At 43.0% G+C, this 21,274-nt stretch overlaps 2 protein-coding genes across 4 annotated transcripts in view; both read right to left on the minus strand.

Moving 5' to 3' along the window:
• The window catches only part of npdc1b (neural proliferation, differentiation and control, 1b), a 54,073-nt gene extending 50,718 nt beyond the window's left edge, over positions 1–3,355 (minus strand). For 2 of the 3 annotated variants that reach the window (XR_004827565.2, XM_035786230.2), the window contains exon 1: positions 2,816–3,337. Coding sequence is in view for 2 of the 3 variants with exons in the window: in XM_035786230.2 (XP_035642123.1) it covers positions 2,816–2,924 (109 nt within the window). In the remaining variant the exon portion in view is untranslated. Of the gene's footprint in view, positions 1–2,815 lie in introns of all 3 variants that reach the window. The other variant, XM_035786231.2, reaches the window with a different exon arrangement.
• A 987-nt stretch (positions 3,356–4,342) lies between these two features.
• Positions 4,343–21,274, minus strand: part of LOC118393501 (protein Niban 2-like) — a 59,590-nt gene continuing 42,658 nt past the window's right edge. Inside the window, exons 7-14 of the mRNA XM_035786221.2 lie at positions 17,465–17,569; positions 17,044–17,206; positions 16,062–16,249; positions 15,672–15,827; positions 14,439–14,552; positions 9,666–9,773; positions 9,332–9,443; positions 4,343–7,290 (exon numbers count right to left, since the gene is read on the minus strand). Coding sequence (XP_035642114.2) covers positions 6,047–7,290; positions 9,332–9,443; positions 9,666–9,773; positions 14,439–14,552; positions 15,672–15,827; positions 16,062–16,249; positions 17,044–17,206; positions 17,465–17,569 — 2,190 coding nt within the window. The 3' untranslated portion in view covers positions 4,343–6,046. The remainder of the gene's footprint in view (positions 7,291–9,331; positions 9,444–9,665; positions 9,774–14,438; positions 14,553–15,671; positions 15,828–16,061; positions 16,250–17,043; positions 17,207–17,464; positions 17,570–21,274) is intronic.

Genomic DNA, 21,274 nt, shown 5'->3' on the forward strand with positions numbered 1-21,274 from the left:
TCATGTTCTGAGCAAGGAACTTAAACGTTAGCTGTCTTACATGGCACATTGCACTTTTACTTTCTTCTTCCAACACTTTGTTTCTGCATTATTTAAACCAAATCGAACATGTTTCATTATTTAGTTGAGGCTAAATTGATTTTATTGATGTATTATATTAAGTTAAAATAAGTGTTCATTCAGTATTATTGTAATTGTCATTATTACAACAAAAACACAATATATATATATATATATATAAATTTTTTAAAGGCCGATTAATCGGTATCAGCTTTTGGTTCTCCAATAATCGGTATCGGCGTTAAAAAAAATCATAATCGGTCGACCTCTAGTAGAGACAGAGATGCACTTTCTCCTCTACTGTGAGAAATACTCCCAAATAAGATCATATTTTTTCAATAAAATATCTCAATCAATTCCTCCTTTTTTTTATTACTGCCAGATATGCATATGCCATAGCCTGAGGGACACCTCATGATAATGAATTCCTTGAAGTATTTGCATTGTACATAACTTACAAGTAATACAGTGTAATCATCTATGTACATTATATTGTTAATTTATTAGCCATTCACCTTTCTATAATCTTAATTAAATGTATCGACCCAAGATTTCACAATACAACAGCAGTATTGTGCATTCGGAAAGTATTCAGACCCCTTCACTTTTCCCACATTTTGTTACAGCTTTATTGTAAAATGGATTAAATAAATGTTGTTTTTCCTCAATCTACACATAATAACCCATAATGACAAAGTGAAAACAGATTTCTGAAAACACATTAAAATAAAATGACATTTACATAAGTATTCAGCCCCTTTGCTAGAAGACTCGAAATTGAGCTCAGGTGCATCCAAATGTATGTAGCATTGAAGGTTCCCAAGAACACAGTGGCCTCAATCATAAAAACACGGAAATACCTTATTTACAGAATTATTCAGACCCTTTGCGATAGGACTCGAAATTGAGATCAGGTGCATCCTGTTTCCATTGATCATCCTTGAGATGTTTTTACAACTTGATTGGAGTCCACCTGGGGTAAATTCAATTGATTGAACATGATTTGGAAAGGCAACCCGCAGTTAACAGTGCATGTGAGAGCAAAAACCAAGTCATGAGGTCAAAGAAATTGTCCATATATCTCAGAGACAGGATTGTCTCAAGGGACAGATCTGGGGGAAGGGTACCAAAAAAATGTATGCAGCATTGAAGGTCCCCAAGAACAGTGGCCTCCTCCATTCCTAAATGGAAGAAGTTTGGAACCACCAACACTCTTCCTAGAGCTGATGCACCCAGCCAAACTGAGCAATCGGGGGAGAAGGGCCTTGTTCTGGGAGGTAACCAAGATCCCGGATGGTCACTGACAGAGCTCCTTTGTGGAGATGGGAGAACTTTCCAGAAGGACAACCATCTCTGCAGCACTCCACCAATCAGGCTTTTATGGTAAAGTGAGCAGACGGAAGCCACATGACAGCTTGCTTGGAGGCAACGAAAGGAGTCTCCGACCATGAGAAACATGATTCTCTGGTTTGATGAAACATTGAAGTCTTTGGCCTGAATGCCAAGCGTCACATCTGGAAGAAACCTGGCACCATCCAGGATGGTGGTGGCAGCCTCATGCTTGTGGGGATGTTTTTCAGAGACAGACTCCTAGACTAGTCAGGATCAGGGGAAAGATGAACGGAGCAAAGTACAGAGAGATCCTTGATGAAAACCTGCTCCAGAGCTCTCAGGACCTCAGACTGGGGTTAAGGTTCACCTTCCAACAGGACAACAACCCTAAGCACACAGCCAAGGAAACGCAGGAGTGGCTTCGGGAAAAGTCTCTGAATGTCCTTGAGTGGCCCAGCCAGAGCCCGATCGAACATATCTGGAGAGACCTGAAAATAGCTGTAAAGTGACGCTCCTCATCCAACCTGAGAGCATGAGGATCTGCAGAGAAGAATGGAAGAAACTCCCCAAATACAGGTGTGCCAAGCTTGTAGCGTCATACCCAAGGAGCCTGTAATCGCTGCTAAAGGTGCTTCAGCAAAGTACTGGGTTAACAAAGTCACGTTGTCATTATGGGGTATTGTGTGTAGATTTAAAAAAATATCTAACGTAACAAAATGTGGAAAAAAGTCAAGGGGTCTGAATACTTTCTGAACACACTAAGTGCTGGAATTAGTTGGCAGGGGTCTTTGATTTAATTAAGAGTGCTTAGACGTATTTCTAATACCTTTTCAGACATATGATGGTAGATGTTGTCTAAGACCCCCTTTCCATCTGTTTGACCAGAAATAAAAGCTTCAGCTTATTCCAAATGTTTTGGGTGGAAAATGGTTGACAAACCTTAATAAAACATTATAATATATGTGTGTGAGAGATACAGTAGACTCTTAACTTTCATTGACACCCAATATGACATGGTCATGGGTCCTTTTACTTGGAAATGACCAGAACAATCACAATGGGGATCAGTTGCCAAATATTCTAGAGCATTGCATATACATACCTTTAAGAACCGATATGATTCCTTACTCTATATTTCAGAGGCATGTTTGTTCTACATATAAACATACTTTATATATTCCAATTAAAATATCCCTTTTTCAAATCTAAAAAGCCTATGATCAGAAATGAATAGTATTTAATCCATTTGTTGAGTTTGTGTAGGCCTAGAGTCCTACCATATGTTACCTTTTGTAGGGAACGCGGTAACACCTGCGCATTAATATGTTTACATTGACAGCATATGACATCATCCACATCGGGATCAACTTTAATAAATGTGCGCACAACACGCAGACTTAAATATTAAAAGAGCTGTTCTTACCTGGCATGCATTCGCTCATAGCAACGAAGGTTGCAAAGACAGCAACCTGGGTTAGAAGCGTGGCGGCGGTTCTCGGTCGGTGATCGACACCTCTTCTCGGGGATGGCATACTGCAAAACGCTCTTACAACTGATACAACTGAGCTGGAGATGGGGAGTCGGGGTTGATCATTCCCCCATCCCCTTAGAACAGAAAGAAGCTTTGGAAAGGTTGCTCAGCTTTTGTAAATATGTAGTCAGAATTCGGAGTAGAAAAGGCGCTCAGTTGCAAGAACCAGATTCAGTAATAGAGCGCTGGTCAACGATTTTGTCTGCTATGTGTTTTGCGCAGGATCCCATTATGTCGCTTTATGTGTGACGGTTGAAGAAACGAGTGAGGGCAGGGCTGCTGTCTGTCACAGAGTTTCTATAGTGTAGTGAGAGAGTTACGTAGATGTCGTCACGATGCGCGCCTAATCAGCTTTACCGTACGCACAGCCGCAAATACAAGCCACAGTACCGAAGCAGGTGCATTTTAATGGACTATAGTGCCTCTAGTGCCTCCCCGGTTGAGAGAAATGTGTTCATAAAAAGCCCTTTGCTATTTTTTTAAAGGATTCAAATAATCTGTATAAGGGCACACTGATGATTCATACATAATATGACACCAAGGTTACATAATAAAAGGCTGAAATATCAATTAAGTCTGGAAAAGAGATACAAAACATTGTTTAATTATGTGGCTGAACCAATATCTCTTGAAATATGATCGTTTTTCGAGTGTTTGGTTTGTGGAAGATCAATACTTAATGTGGGTTATACATATTATACATTTGTAGTAGGCCTATAGTTTGTAGAGCAGGGGTATTCAACTCCTACCCTACGAGGTCCAGTCTAGAGCCTGCTGGTTCTGGTCTGATAATTGACGGCACCCACCTGGTGTCCCAGGTCTAAATCAGTGGAACTGGCTTCCAGGTCCAGAAGTGAATTTGAGGGCTCTAGACTGTACCCCTCAAACTCAAAGCCAGTTCCACTGCATTTTTTCATTGTTCCCCTCTAGTCAGTGACTGATTTAGACCTGTGACACAAGGTGTGTGCAATTAATTGTGCAATGAATTTTCTGGTAGAACAGAAAACCAGGAGGCTCTGGACCTCCTAGGTTAAGAGTTGTGTACTATACATTTGGTATTCCCAAGACAACATTTTTAAACCACAATTAATCTATGGCAGGCTACTACATTGTCCTATTCTGGAAGGTGCAACGATGCAAGGCGTAGTAGCAAGTCTTTCTTCAGACGAACTGTAGATTGTGCCCAGATGGAAATATGACAGTCAATGTGAATGCAAGACTAAATACTGCTCCACTTGAACCCAACAATCATTGATGGTCCATCCATTTTCAAAATTTGAGAGTAGTTAAAATATCTCCAGTCCCATTCCTGAGCTGTTTAACACAAAAAAAAGTGTCAAGATGTCCACGTCGTTTTTCAAATCCCAGACTGACCCTTTAACAAACCTTTGCGTTCCAAAGGAAAAACATACAAACATATTGAATCAACAATGATTTATTATCAGTAACAGTCCTGTGTATAACATTGAGTAAAATAAATCTAAAAGTACAGGCATCAAAAGGGATGCGGGACAGGGACGTAAATGCAGAGTGCAATACATAAGAAATACACATAATATGATCTCCTCAATTATTTGTATCAATGAAGGCACTGAAGAGAAAGTAAAATATAAAAATGTGTCACAGCTGCTAAGACGAGCATCTGTGGAAAGACTACATGACAGTGAAAAGGGTCAAAAACGTATGAAGTCAACATAGCATTAAATACAGTATGTACAGATGCTTTCTCTGTTGGGAACAGCTCAATGTTTTAACTGAGGTATTCATGTCAATAAGAATTTGTCAAATATTAAAGACAACATATCAAATACCATTACTCGTTTGCCTTGCTTTCCATGTCTTGCGATAACAGAACAGTTAACACATCAATATGTTTGACGGATTGTCATTTCAATTTGAAATAGAAAATAAAAAGTACTTTGAATGAGATGTTTTCTAGTATTTCATAAAGGCACTGTTACTACAGAATTGCTTGCACAAATTGCTTGCTTCCCAGACACCTTTTCAACATATCTCAATAAATACACGTCAGAAGAATATTATTGGAGGTTGATACACAATCATAAAAGTATTGGAATTACTCTGATAGAAAAAGAGTTTCAAAAACTGACAGGAAACTTCAGAGTAGAGAGCAACTGTATGAAAGTGACAATGAAAGAACACCAATAAAGATGACAACAATGGACATATATCAGTCGTTGAACCTATTGGAATAAATACTCTGATTTTGAATTTAGCCATGGCTAGCTATACTGTAGCTTTGCTCATGTTGTCATAGTCCACTCTAAATACAATTGAACACAAACTAGATAAGTCAGACCCTTGACAGCTTTTGGATTCAGGGTAAAGCGGTTCAAGTGGTTGAGCAGATCATAGAGGACAAATCAATGATGATATTGAACGTTATATACCCCACTAAGAACACCTGAAGTGTGTGAGTTAATTTCATATTCACAGCACACTATAATATGGACACAACCGGGTCTTTCTATTGTGCTCCTCATTCAATACCCAGTGAATATATAGTAAACAAAAAAAAATAAGGACAATAGGGTGAGTCCCTAATCTGGTTCCAGATCAGTTTGTGGCCTTTCTAATTCCAAAGCTGCCATTGCCAAGCCATGTTTTTTTGTTTTGTTATGACAATGAGTGACCAGTGAGAGTTGGCATGAGCGCACAAACATCTGGCACTCAAGCCACAATGCACATGCTATCAACTGGAATGTGGACGTAATCTGTCAAAATATAGAAACAATAGGAAAACAGCATATACAGGCATTGAAGTTGCACCTGAACCCCGATCAATGTACATACAGACTGATGATTTGGTAGAAGTGGATAATAATGGTGAAAAAAAGCAACTGTTATTAAGAGAATAATCTTGACAACAAAAACTAAGCGGTAAAATTATTGGCAAAACTACTGTATCCAAACCATTTCCAGTGATGAAATTGTCTATGCTATTGTGAGATTAATTATGTATAATATCCCGGTCTTGGTAAAAAAAAAAAAAAAATCCAAATTGACACCAGCATACAGCCCAAACAATGACTCATTCCACACTGGGGCCGTCTGCCTTCTCTGAGTCCTTCTTCTGCGCTGCTGCTCCCTCCTGGGCCACAGTCACTCCCTCTCCCCTGCCTCAGGGATCACCTCTGCTGCCTCTGGCTCCTCGGTACTGGGGGCAGCCTTCTCCACCGCCTCACTGGTGGGAGACTGGAAGCCACTGTCGTCATGTGGAGGTGGAGGGGGCAGGGAGTTCAAATCCACCGTGGGTTGTGGATTTGCTCTCTGGACATTTGAAGTGCTCTCAGTGCTCTCCGACTCCTCTGGCATTGGTGCAGGGACAGGGACTTTCTCCAGGGCTGTTGTTGTGGCTGCAGGAATTTCTGTCTGTGTGGGTGCAGGCACTTGGAGCTCTGTGTCCAGGGCTGTTGGTATGGGGATCTCCTCTTGTGCTATGGGTGTTACTGCTACTGCTTCTATCTGCGTTGAGGGTAGGGAAGATACCGCCTCTGAACTAGGAGACGTATCCTCTTGGGTTAGATCTGCTGGTGCCGAAGCCTCTTCCGGAACTGTTTTCAGAGATTCCTTCTCTTTGCTTGAGGATACACTTCTAACCTCCTGGCTTGAGGGGGACACTTCTGCTGCGGTCTCCTGTGAAGCTGCAGCCACCTCCACGCCTGGCTCGCTGTCCTCTTCCTGCACAGCATTCTCTATCTCCTGTATGGCACTCTCGATGGCTGATGCTGTGTTCTCAGAGTCCTGTAAGGAGCTCTCAATCTCTAGGTACTTCTCCTCACGCTGAGCTTCCTGGGTCACACCCTCTGAGATTTTGGTCTGCACCTCTGGGGCCACACTCACGATCGTCACCGACTCTCCTCCTTTCAGGACGGACCCGTTCGTTAGGGCAGGGGATGGACTGTTCTCAGGCTGGACAGGAGGTGGAGGAGCTTTCCTCTTTTCTTTTAGAGTGGTTGCATTAACTTTGACTGGATCCTGGTGGATGATCTCTGGAGACGATGGAGCGTCCTGATCCTCCCCCTCTCCCTCCCTCTCCTCAGGGATGCCATCCACACTGGGCACCTCGAGGCAGGACTCGCTGACCAGGATGGGGGAGCCATCCAGCTGGATCATAGAGACCACCTGCTTCATCCTGCGCCTCCTATGGGCCTCCCCACTATCACCAGTCTCTTCCCCCTCTACCTCATCTTGTCCCTGTCCTTCCTCTGGTCCTGTCCCGTACTCCCCAGCCCAATCAATGGCAGGGTTGTCCCCCAGCAGGTGCAGGTTGGGGTCACTGCTGGTCAATACAATGCTGTCCCTGTACAGGTTGTGTCTCCTCTGGACTGCTGCCTCCTTCACAGCTACACAGGGAGGAAGAAAGAAAGGATAGAAAGAGAGAGAGAAAGGTCATTAAGACATTGTACACCGGAGGTCCGTTCCTTTCAATTTCAGAAATTAATGACACCCACCATTTCAGATTGTTCTGAAATGGTGTCTGTAGTTGCATTATTTGTTTTAACATTATATATGTACTTCAATATTATTTTGTTGAAAGACATTTGGAATTCTGAGAAATTAAGCTGATTGATTACACACAAATAGGCCATTTCAATTGACAGGATTCATATAATATGAATGAAATATAATGCCCAAACCCAGATTTCATGGCTTCTGCATTTCTTATTGACCAAGCCGAAAAAAAAGGCCTTAATCAGAACGTCCGGACCCCCCCCTCCCCCACTTAAAACACAAGTGACCAGCAAAATGTATAAAAGTAACAGCATGAACAGCGGCATCTAGTTGGAAAAACCTGGTACTTTCACACTATTTTATGAGCAGAAATGCAAGCGACTTCAATGGCAAATATGTCTGAACGGGGAGGGAAATAACTTCACAATATTCACTGAAAATGCATTACATAGTATGAATAAACAATAATCCAAGCCGCAGTGTAATACTACCTGTCAAATATAGATAACTGATACTGTATACTGGCCATCGGGATGGGCTTGGGGGGCGTGGGAGGCTTTTGACCATTTATTTGGATTTCTCATGTTTTATACATTATTAAGAAGTGGTTTGCACCAAACTGGAAGATGGGTAATATATTTATTGAATATTATATGAATCCTATCAATTAAAATGGCAAATATTTGCAACATTATATTTAATTTCTCAAATGTTTCAAATAATATTTCAACAAAATAATGCTTATATTATCTGTTTCTAACTACAGAAACAATTTCAGAACAATCAGAGTTGGAGGCTGTCAATCTTATTTCTTGTGCTTTTGAGGTGAAACGACTCAAGAGCGGTATCTCTTCTAACACATCGATTTTGCATATCACTAGAGCATGGAGTTTTTTCTAGTGAGGTCATTTGGTGACGAAGAACTCTGGGGCCTAAATATAGCCTGTGAGTACTCGTATTCCATACACCGAATACACAAGACAGGGATCATCAACTAGATTCAGCACCGGGACAATCTTTTCTTGAGTGGATGGTCAGGGGGCCGGAACATAATTACAAACAATTTGCAAACTGCAAATTGACACACTTCGAAGCCCAACAGATATGTTTGACTGAAACATAATTTTAAACCTTGCTTATTTGCATATGCTCACATATACTGAGTGTACCAAACATTAGAAACACCTTCCTAATATTGAGTTGCACCTCTTTCGCCCTCAGAACAGTCTCAATTAAGCGTTTCACAGGGATGCTGGCCCAGGTTGAATCCAATGCTTCCCACAATTGTGTCAAGTTGGTTGGTTGTCCTTTGGGTGGTGGACCATTTTTGATACACATGGGAAACCTTTGAGCGTGAAAAACCCAGCAGTGTCGCAGTTCATGACACATTCAAACCGGTGTGCCTGGCACCTACTACCATCCCCGTTCAAAGGCACGTAAAGCTTTTGTCTTTCCCATTCACCCTCCGCATGGCTCACATACACAATCCATGTCTCAATTGTCTCAAGGCTTAAAAATCCTTCTTTAATTGATCTCGTCCTCTTCATCTACACTGATTGAAGTGAATTTAACATCAATAAGGAATCATAGCTTTCACCTGGATTTACCTGGTCAGTTTGTCATGGAAAAAGCAGAAGTTCCTAATGTTTTGTACACTCACTGGGTGCAGATTTGCTTGTGTTTCTATAGTATTTTATGTTGAACCCTATTTATGTTGAATACATTTTTTGCTCAGAAAACTTAGAGGGCCAAATGAAATCACAGCCAGTTGGTTAACCCTGACATAAGGCATTGAAATATAAGAGAAGTAATATGCCTGCGTCCCAAATGGCACCCTATTCCTCCTATTGATCAGGGCCCATAGTAATGCAATTACAAAGGGAGTAATGGTGCCATTAAGGACAAAGCCACTGTTTCCATTGTGAGACTCACCCATCATGATGTCCTTCATGACAGAGTGCAGCACCACTTCCTCAAAGATGTTCTCCACCAGGATGAAACGAGAGAAGTCCTCAAAAATCAGCTCCTGGAAACGAGGCAGCTCCTGGACATGGCAGAGGAACAAGTATGAGAACAGAGGACCCATAAAAGGTGTCATACACACTCAGGAATACACTCAGGAGAGACATGCAGCGAAACAGTAAGTTAACAGTATGAGTGACAAAGGGAATGCTATTGCATGGAAGTGTAATGTCAGTTTCACACAATGTATGCATTTGACCCGTCCTAGACACACTGTCAAGCCGGCTACAGCTGCTAGACTTACAGAGGCGACGGAGGGAGTGAGCTGCTTCAGCATGTAAGGGATGAAGATCTGAAGAAGAGCCTCTCGGAAGAACCTCTTCCGGACTGTGCTGCTGTCATAGTCAAATTTCTGTGGACAGACAGGAGGGAAATAAAAGACAGGAGATGTTGTGATTTTTTAAAGAACATTTATGTAGTATCAATCAGCTCAATCCTACATTTTCCAAGATGGAGTAGCAGCAATATGTGTTTGTTTTTGTCCCGAGTAAATATTCAGCTTTTTTTCATCTTTCTGTATACATTTCAAAATCTTTTTCCATTTTAGAATTAAATACAGCTTCCTGCAACCCACCTCACCCAACGTGGTACAGATCTGCTCTTTTTTAGACCTTATAACCAGAACCTCCATCAGAAGCTAGCCTTCAGAAGCTATCCAGCTAATTAGCTACTAGCTATTTAGTCATCGTTAGCCACTGCTAGCAGTCTTTTACCTTTAGCACAGACACCAGCCGCTTTAGCCTGGATAGCCCGGATAATATCTACACAGCATGATATCAGCCCGAAGCATATCGGACTGCTTTTTTCCCCCAATACATCACCGGATTCCTGCCACAAGCTCTGGACCATTACACTGGATCATCGCAGCTAGCTAGCTGCTACCAAGTGGCTATCGTGGCTAACGCCCTTTTCCAGAAGCAAGCACCAGTTAGCCTTGAGCTAGGCTCATTCCCCCAGCTAGCAAACACAGTACACCAACTACAATACCTCTCTTGCCAATTGGCCTGGACCCTTTGTCGACACGGAGCCCCTCCGATCCATCACGACTGGTCTGCTGACGTATTTCGGCCAATGTGCTCTCAACCGGCCTCTGCGTCGTTGATATTGGTGAGGACCCAGCTACTAGCCCCGGCCTGCTAGCTCTCTGAGCGCCGTGTCTCCCGCTCGCATAGCGTAGTGATGACTGCCGAGCGGCTCCCTTTTTTATCCTTTGCTGCTTATTGGACTCTATGATCACTCGGCTACACAGCTGATGCCAACTGGACTGTTCATTAACACAGTACTTCATTTTGTTTATCTGTCGGTGCCAGCCTCGAACTCAGGCCCTGTGTGTAGCCAACTGACCCTCTCTGCCCATTCATCGCCATTTACACGTTATTGTGGTCTTAGCTTTTTACCCGTTGTTGTCTTAGCCCTCCCAATCAACACCTGTGATTGCTTTATGCCTCCCTCTAAATGTCAATATGCCTTGTATACTGTTGTTTAGGGTAGTTCTCATTGTTTTTGTTTTACTGCGGAGCCTCTAGTCCCAGTCTTCATGCCTAGATTAGCTCCCTTGACCCACCCCCCACACATGCGGAGACCTCACCTAGCTTAACTGGCGCTCCCAGAGATGCAACCTCTCTCATCGTCACCCAATGCCTAGGTTTACCTCCACTGTATTCGCACCCTACCATGCCCTTGTCTATGCATTATGCCCTGAATCTATCCTTCCACGCCCAGAAGTTTGCTCCTTTTACTCTCTGCTCGAACGCACTAGACGACCAGTTCTTATAGCCGTTAGCCGTAGCCGTATCCTTCTCTGGTGATGTAGAGGTTAACCCAGGCCCTGTGTGTCCCCAGGCGCTCTCATTTGTTGACTTCTGTAACCGTAAAAGCCTTGTGTTCATGCATGTAAACATCAGATTGCTATTCCCTAAGATTGCTTTAGCACACGCCGCCAACCCTGATGTCCTAGCAGTGTCTGAATCCTGGCTTAGAAAGAAATTCTGAAATTTCCATCCCCTATTACAACATTTTCCGTCAAGATAGAACTGCTAAAGGAGTTGGAGTTGCAATCTATTGTAGAGATATCCTTCAGAGTTCTGTCATACTATCCAGGTCTATGCCCAAACAGTTTGAGTTTGGGCATAGTTTTAAAAATGAATCTCTCCAAATAAGTCTCTCACTGTTACCGCTTGTTATAGACCCCCCACAGCTCCCAGCTGTGCCCTGGACACTATATGTGAATTGATCGCCCCGCATCGATCGTCAGAGTTCGTACTGTTAGGTGACCTAAACTGGGATATGCTTAACACCCCGGCCGTCCTACAATCTAAGATAGATGCCCTCAACCTCACACAAATTATCAAGGAACCTACCAGGTACAACCCCAAATCCGTAAACATGGGCACCCTCATAGATATCATCCTGACCAACCTGCCCTCCAAATACACCCCTGCTGTTTTCAACCAGGATCTCAGCGAACACTTCCTCATCGCCTGCGTCCGTTATGGGTCCGCGGTCAAACGACCACCCCTCATCGCTGTCAAACGCTCCCTAAAACACACAGGCCTTTCAAATCGACCTGGCCCAGGTATCCTGGAAGGATATTGCTCTCATCCCGTCAGTAGAGGACGCCTGGTTGTTTTTCAAAAGTGCCTTCCTCACCATCTTAAATAAGCATGCCCCTTTCAAAAAATGTAGATCTAAGAACAGATATAGCCCGTGGTTCACTCCAGACTTGATTGTCCTTGCACACTGCACAAGCTTCGAATAGTCCCCTTGATATGAAACTTTTCAGGGAAGTCAGGAACCATTATACACAGTCAGTTAGGAAAGCAAAGGCTAGCTTTTTCAAACTGAAATTTGCATCCTGCAGCACTAATTCCCAAAGGTTTTGGGACACTAAAGTCCATGGAGAATAAGAGCACCTCCTCTCCCAGCTGCTCACTGCACTGAGGCTAGGAAACACTCACCACCGATAAATCCACAATAATAGAACATTTCGTTAAGCATTTCTCTACGACTGGCCACGCTTTCCACCTGGTTACCCCTACCCTCTCCTTCTAAAACTTTCTAAAATTATCCACCACCATTGTCGCAACCCCTATTACTAGTCTGTTCAACCTCTCTTTCATATCGTCTGAGATTCCTAAAGATTGGAAAGCGGTCGCGGTCATCCCCTCTTCAAAGGGGGAAACACTCTAGAACCAAACTGTTACAGACCTATATCCTTCCTGCCCTGCCTTTCTAAATTATTCGAAAGCCAAGTGAACAAACAGGTCACAGACCATTTTGAATCCCACCGTACCTTCTTCGCTATGCAATCCGGGTTTCCGAGCTGGTCACGGGTGCACCTCAGCCACGCTCAAGGTCCTAAACGATATCATAACTGCCATTGATTTAAAAAAACAGTACTGTCCAGCCGTTTTCATCGACCTGGCCAAGGCTTTCAACTGTATCGGCAGACGACACCATTTTGTATACATCTGGCCCTTCCTTGGACACTGTGTTAACAAACCTCCAAACGAGCTTCAATGCCAAACACTCCTTCCGGGGCCTCCAACTGCTCTTAAACGCAAGTAAAACTAAATGCATGCTCTTCAACCGATTGCTGCCCGAACCTTCCTGCCCGCCTAGCATCACTACTCTGGACTGTTCGGACTTAAAATATGTGGACAACTTTAAATACCTAAATGTCTGGCTAGACTGTAAACTCTCCTTCCAGACTCATATTAAGCATCTCCAATCGGGGCGGCAGGGTAGCCTAGTGGTTAGAGCGTTGGACTAGTAACCGGAAGGCTGCAAGTTCAAACCCCCGAGCTGACATGGTACAAATCTGTCGTTCTGCCCCTGAACAGGCAGTTAACCCACTGTTCCTAGGCCGCCATTGAAAATAAGAATTTGTTCTTAACTGACTTGCCTGGTTCAATAAAGGTAAAATAAAAATATCCAAAATTAAATCTAGAATCGGCTTCCTATTTCACAACAAAGCCTCCTTCACTCATGCTGCTAAACATACCCTCGTAAAACTTACTATCCTGACGATCCATTTATAAAATAGCCTCCAACTCTACTCAGCAAACTGGATGCAGCCTATCACAGTGCCATCCGTTTTATCACCAAAGCCTCATATACTATCCGCCTGCGACCTGTATGCTTTCATTGGCTGGTCCTCGCTACATATTAGCCACCAAAACCACTGGCTCCAGGTCATCTATAAGTCTTTGCTAGGTAAAGCTCCGCCTTACTCAGCTCAATGGTCACCATAGCAACACCCACCCGTAGCACTCGCTCGAGCAGGTATATTTCACTGGTCATCCCCAAAGCCAACACCTCCTTTGGCAGCCTTTCCTTCCAGTTCTCTGCTGCCAATGACTGGAACGAATTGCAAAAATCACTGAAGTTGGAGACTTACATCTCCCTCACTAACTTCAAGCATCGGCTGTCAGGGCAGCTTACCGATCGGTGTAGCTGTACACAGCCCATCTGTAAATAGCCCATCCAACCTTACTACCCATCTCATCTCCATTGTTGTTTTGTTTTTTTTCTGCTCTTTTGCACAGCAGTATATCTACTTGCACATCCTCATCTGCACATCTATCACTCCAGTGTTAATTGCTAAATTTTAATTACTTCGCCACTATGGCCTATTTATTGGCTTACCTCCTTACTTAATTTGCACACACTGTATACATATTTTATATTGTGTTATTGACTGTAAGTTTGTTTATCCCATTTGTAACTCGGTGTTGTTTTTGTCGCACTGCTTTGATTTATCTTGGCCAGGTCACAGTTGTAAATGAGAACCTGTTCTCAACTGGCCTACCCGGTTAAATAAAATGTATAAAAATACAATGTTATCCATCCATGTGCCTCGCAAGCCATAGATGACATTTTTGTGTGCTTATCTAGATTCACTGGTTCTACACAAACTAAACTTTTTTGGGGGAGAGCGCAATGGTCTTGAGTAGTCATCGTGCCCATGTCATGGTGTGCACTGGGCCAACAGCCATCCCTTTCCTGTCTGCCTTACCTTGATGACCCGGTCCTGGCAGCGCTGGATGTTCTTACAGAGACCCTCTGACCCCTGGTCCTCCAGACTCTGGTGAAGGATCTGCTCAAAGGTGTACACCGCATCGTCCATTTGCTGCACAGATAAAGGTTTGTTTATCAGTTTACATTGGAGTCATTTAGCAAACGCTGTTATCCAGAGTGACTTACAGTCAGTGCATTCAACTAAGCTTAGTAGTGGACAAACAACCACAAATCACAGTCATTGCAAGTAAACCTATCTTTAAAATGGTCTATACTCTACCAGACAGAAAGAGAACGCAGAGAAATCGGTTTATAAAATGGATCATCATGTGGGCATGTTGGTAACTCAATAAACTGGTGAACTCCACTAAGCAGTCATCCGACAGTGTATAGATAAAGTCCATGATTTGCCTGTTTGCTGAAATCACAAAATGCCAAGCCAAGAACAAAACATTCCATCAGTTTTCATATATTCACCAGAAGGGGACACCATCTTCCCAACAATTCCTTTTAAAGTGTAGCATAACAAAATAGGATTGCTTTCTATATACTAGTTGAATCCTGTCCAATAAAACCCTTCCCTCCCTCCATTCTAAACTAATCACACTCTGAACCCTGAGGGTAGATCTTTGCTATTGTATATCTGAACTATAAACAGAATCTTGGATGCAAAGCAAAGTTCAATTGTTGAACTCTCTGAGACCTTAGCCCATGTCTGAGAGGTCTCACCCCCAGCAGCTTCTAGCCACTACAAAGAGGACAGCCTATGTGATTCACAGTGGGGGACAGAGTGGTGAATACTTGGCTCTAGGATATCTCTCCAACAACCAACAGCCTGTCAACAGAGACCAGCCAGCCAATGACAGTAAACCACCACTCACTAACCAGAATGTGCTTGTTCTCCAACCAAAACAGCACAACCAACAACCACAAAATAGACCTGCAGGCCACATCCTTTCAGAACTCATACACCAGCCAGGAACTCAAATGGAGACATTTCAGCAATTATTTAATTAGTACCTCACCATACTCATACCCCATATGTCAGTTTAGTGATTAACTGTCCACATCATCAGTAAGAGGTTGTGTCACATTTTGCAGAATAATAAAGTGTAGGAGGGTGTAGTTTACGTTTGCATTTGGATCACATTCAATTAAGCTAGGTACGACAACCTACCACAGTCATTGCAAGTAAAACTGTCATCCTCAATCAGTGCTAGTTAAGTTGTACCTCTCTCATGAGGATCTGTGCCCTCTGGACGAACACGGAGGGGCTGGAGACGTCGAACCTCTGCTGCAAGCCATCCAGACTCAGGTCCTCTACTTTTTCATAGCAGCTCTGCATCTTCACCGGGTGGAAAGCCAGCATAGAGATCTTCTCCATGTGCTGACGGGAGAGGGAGAGAAGGAGGGAGAGAAGGAAGAGTGAGGCTGGGTTAACAGAATTAACACATAAACCATAGAGACCAGGCTTGGATGATATATGTCTTTCAATTCACTCATCAATTTGTATGCTACACTTCAGATATCACCTAAAATGGGTGGAATAAAAGCATGCAGCTAAACTGTTATGCTGGATCATTAGACTGACACCCATATAAATGAATAACAACGTTCTCACCTCTGCCAGTTTTTCCTTGGTGCTGTCGTTCACTGTGTTCTTGCTCATGTCCACCAGCTCTCTGAAGAAGACGTCCCTGACCTCAGAGAAGCCTCGACTGGTGGGCTCCATCAGGGCCTCCAGGATAGAGCTGATGTAGGGCTGGATACTCACCTTCAGCAGCTTCTCTGCCTTAGGCAGCGCCACCGCTGTGAGGAAACACAACGAGAGAGAGAGAGAGAGAGAGAGAGAGAGAGAGAGAGAGAGAGAGAGAGAGAGGATGTCAACACACAGACTAGTCTACATAAACTGGCAGAGGTTCCACTGTGACTCATTGTGCAACACGTGCTTTTCTCAAGATATGATTCGTCCAAAGGAATTCAGTTCCTCTCCATATAAGACTGTTATTGCGACAGACTAAGTCCCCCATGTAACTGTTGATGGAATGCTGCTATTCTTCCTGACTTCAACTCAATGGACGCAGGCTGTCAACATAGCACAAAACTGTCTGTGGCTGTGACAACCACCTGTCCAACTGTTGGCAAATATTTGTCACACCACTGGCAAAGAGCCCAGAATGACACACAGGCCAGACATGTACTGTAGGTATTCAGAGTATGAACTAGAATCTACCATTGTACTGCAACTACTGGTATTTACCTACTGTTGGTCCCAAGTTGACATGGCTTGGGCACAGATCTAGGATCTGCTTACTCCCCCAAAATCCCTTACTGGGTGGACTGTAAAACTGACGTTAGGTTAATGTCTGGGACTAGGGCTCAACTTCATCTTACTGTGGACGGCTCAAACTTTTTAAATATATTTATTGTGGTATATTTATTTATTTTATAAAGATGGGATAATGAAGAGGAGACATGAAAGGTGGAAAAGTTGGCAAGTCAGAAGTGCAATGGTGTGGATTCCAACTCATGCCGACTCTAGTGTGCATGAGCTGGGTTCTGCAGCTCTAACAGGTGGACCACACAGGTCACTGAGGGTTCACCTTTGATTTTGTTGCTGACGTGCTCCTTGGAGGTGATGATCTGATCCATGTCTGTGCGTATGGAGGCCTCTAGAAGGGGGCGTCCAGCCTCACAGCTCTGCACCACAGACTCATACTGGGCCTGGGCCTGCCTCACCACCAGACCATAAACAGCATCGCAGATCTGCATGGGGACACACAGAAGATTGTTATGTCTGCATCTTATATTGAGAAAAAGCCACTGGGCCGAAACGTTGACCAAAGTGCCATATTATCCACCTTTGTGAACATGGAATACAAAGATGTAGATCACCAGTATTCTTGCATCCCAACATGACATGGATTCATGTACAAACAGGGAACTCAGAAGCTGGTTAAGGAGAAGACATTTTCCCTATTATTATAAAGGGGTATTTGGTCAGTTGTGTGAGATAGGACTTACCAGCATCCAGTTCCTCTGCCTTTCGTGCATTTTGCCTTTCAGTCCCGGGGTGATGAGATCCCTGACCTCAGGGAGAAGTGTCTCCATCACCAGGTTGGCCAGAATCTACAGGGATGGTAGTGGGTTGAAGATCAGATGACAACAATAAGTGTGGTGACGCTGTGCTGTTTGAGATGCTAGACACATTTCCCAAAAAGAGACGCAAAGTGATTCATGAACTACAGAGACCAATACAGCCATACTTCCAGAGTGATACAATTCTTATGACCTACTAAGGTCATACCAGCTCACCCTCTACCCACCTCTGGGCAGTGGGGCTAATCTATGGTCTCGGGGCAAAGTATTTATTTATACATGGGAAGTGGTTCATTGAAGGTCCTATTCATGCTTTGTATCTGCAGGAGGGCATCCTCCAAAAGTCTGTATACTAGTCTACTGTACTTTTCCCTCTCAGGTGTGGTCGGCACTCTACACTGCAGATATGTCAGAGCTATCGAAACCTGAGAACTGGTTTTTCTAGCCTGATTGCTCTAGATCAGTGGTATTAAACTCTTACCCTATGAGGTCCGCAGCCTGCTGGTTTTCAGTGTACCTGATAATTAATTGCACCTACCTGGTGTCCCCAGGTCTAAAATAAGTGGAACTGGCTTTGAGGTCCAGAGTTGAATATAAGGGGCCCAACACATTCATCACAACATATGTATCATGACTATCTTCTATTGTACTTATTTGGCCTTGAAGTCAAGAGCTCTGGGCTAGGCTGCATTGGATGCGAGTTTACTGACCTTGATGATATGGGACAGAGGAATGTGTAGGAGTAGAGTTGGCAATGCTGCCAGAGAATCTCTGTTCTACCATTCTGGTGTATTTCAACTTGAAACAGAAAGATGAGTGCTGGTCTTATCTGTAGGTGTCTCATTGGTGGTGTGTCACAGTAGGGCACGATGAATGACAACCACTGTTTGGTTATTGTAAAAATGTTAGCCAAGGAGTGCACAGATGTGCACAGATTGCAAGTTATGTAGCAAGTTAAGTTGACAATGCCTGCCATGGACATTTCCCAGTTGCTTTGAATGTTCAAAATCATAGTGTAAGAACACTTTTAAATGCCTCAAATGTGTCCGTTTTGTCTAGCAACAACAGCCAACTAGCTAGCTAGGTAGCCATTTAACTTTCTAGCACATTCACTCATTTATTTGTAAACAGTTAGCTAGTTAGCTACCATGTTCTTGTCAAACTATCAACAGAGTAGCTAGCAAAAAAAAAAAAATATGCCAAATAACAGTCTAAAAACCACTTGAGGGCAAATAATAGGAATCAGATTCGTTTCAGATTTCAAATCACTTATGAAGGTGGTTTGAAATGTGGCTTGAAATATCCGATTCCACATGGCTTTTGGTTGTCGATTCAGATTCTAATCGATATACATTCTGGGGGGATTTGAGTCACTTTAAACTGACCAATGTGAACAAGGCTTTACTGACACAAAAGGTTAGATGTTCTGTCGGGTGTTTGACACCTCAGTGACACGTTGATATGGTATAATAACAGTATCACAGTGCACTGCTGACAGAAAAAAAAATATATAATAATAATAATAATACTTTTCACATTTATTGGGTCACTCCACAAAATGAGTCCCTTTGATATTTTAAATAGAAATTGTGCGTCAACATTACATTTGAAAAGCTTGTTATATTAAAGGGCACTTCATTTAATAGAACATTGAACATTCAATAAATCATATTTTTATTGAATGATTTTGGGCATGTCCCTCTGTGCACTGACAAAGTCATTTCTGAAAATCATTATATTTCATATTTTCAGGAAGAAAATGTCAACCCTGTTTACGTGAACTTAACTCACATTTTAATATTGTGAAACTATTCCTTTAAAAAGAAAAAAGGCTCATTCTACTCTTTTTGTCCATTTTCTGGTGTGTCGTGGTGGGAAACTGAGTGGGTCAAGCGTTACCCACAGATCGACAGGTTAGAATTATTTGACCAATAAATAGTTTTTTGGTGGAGCTTGCATTCAATTGTCCGTTCCTGTTGCACACAACAACCGTCCATTTCCCCTGTCACAGGGGGGTTAATGGCTGACTTGAGATGAAATCGTCAACTCTGTTACTTTATTTGGCACTTACTATAGTAGTTTTTTTATTGAACAACTTGAGATTGAAAAACATGTTTTTTAATAAGTTGAACATGTGCTCTTCATGACAATGTTAAAATGATGGAGAAAGAGGAGGAAGGGAAGCACTACTAAGGTACACAATAGTACATTTTGGTAGATAGAAGGTGATCTTTGGGAAAAGGAGTAAATTGGTCATCAAAAAGAAAAGAGGACCAAGGCATTCTTCATATAATTAATTAAAATGCCTTTATTAGTATGGCATGTTCAATAGAAACAAAGTTTTTTTTTTTTTTAAACAACGTGTTTCGGCTGCATGGTCTTCGTCAGGGAGGGACGAAGGCCATGCAGCGGAAATGCGTCGTAAAAAAAAAAAAACGTTGTTTCTATTGAACATGCCATACTAATGAATGCATTGACGTTTAGAGGAGTGCAAAATGTATCTCGTATACACTGATTTCACAACACATTAGGAACACCTTCCGAATATTGAGTTAAACCAACGTTTGCCCTCAGAACAGCCTCAATTCGTCGAGGCATGGACTCTACAAGGTGTCGAAAGCGTTCAACAAAGATGTTGGCCCATGTTGACTCCAATGCTTCACAAAGTTGTGTCAAATTGGCTGGATGTCCTTTGGGTGGCGGACCATTCTTGATACACACCCCAGCAGCATTGCAGTTCTTGACACTCAAACCGTTGTGCCTGGAACCTACTACCATACCCTGTTCAAAGGTACTTCAATCTTTTGTCTTGCCCATTCACCCTCTGAATGGCACGCATACACAATACATGTCTCAACTCTCAAGGCTTAAAAATCCATCATTATCCTGACTCCTCCCCTTCATCTACACTGATTGGTAGTGGATTTAACAAGTGACATCACGAAGGGATCATAGGATTCACCTGGTCAGTCTCATGGAAAGAGCAGGTTTTCCTAATGTTTTGTACACTGTATATACACAGGCTGTGTCTGTCTGTCTGTTGAAAGTGCTGTGTTGTGTCTGACCTTTGGGTCTATGGGAGTCCTGACTCTGTGGTTAACTGAGCCCAAGGCTCCTCGTCTGGCCTTTGGCTCCCTCCATCTCCCACTGGAGCAATCTGTCTATGATATACTAAGAATGCTGGGTATGAGTCAAGGCCCCCAGGCCCTGATGTAAGAGCTACAGACATCACACTCACACAGACAGACAAAGACTCAGCTCTGCAGAGGGGGGGGGGCACAGTGAGCTCATGCCCACAGGATGCTGTGTCACCAGGGCAGGGGGCATAGTGACATCTCTCAGCTGGACTCTACATCCCTGATTGTATCCCAAATTATACCCTATTCCCTACATAGACCCATTTGGCTCTGGTCAAAAGTAGTGCACTACAGTGCACTAAGAAAGTATTCAGACCCCTCGACTTTTTCCACATTGTTACGTTACAGCTAGCGATACGCAATATAGAAATCGGTAAGCATATCGAAAACAGACGATATTAGCTAAAAATGCTAACATCGGCCTGATGTCTAGTTTACTGCCGATGTCAAAGCTGACGTGCATAACTATATAATGTAGGGAGATGATGTAATGACGGCACAAAAAATTATAGCTCCATTCGTGCAACACAGCATTCCTAACCTAGCCCACAATGTCTGCTGTGTGTATCGAGCAGTCATTTGAAAGAGTAAAAACATT

This window comes from Oncorhynchus keta, chromosome 14 (genome assembly GCF_023373465.1).
Source record: "Oncorhynchus keta strain PuntledgeMale-10-30-2019 chromosome 14, Oket_V2, whole genome shotgun sequence".
NCBI classification, from domain to species: Eukaryota; Metazoa; Chordata; class Actinopteri; order Salmoniformes; family Salmonidae; genus Oncorhynchus; species Oncorhynchus keta.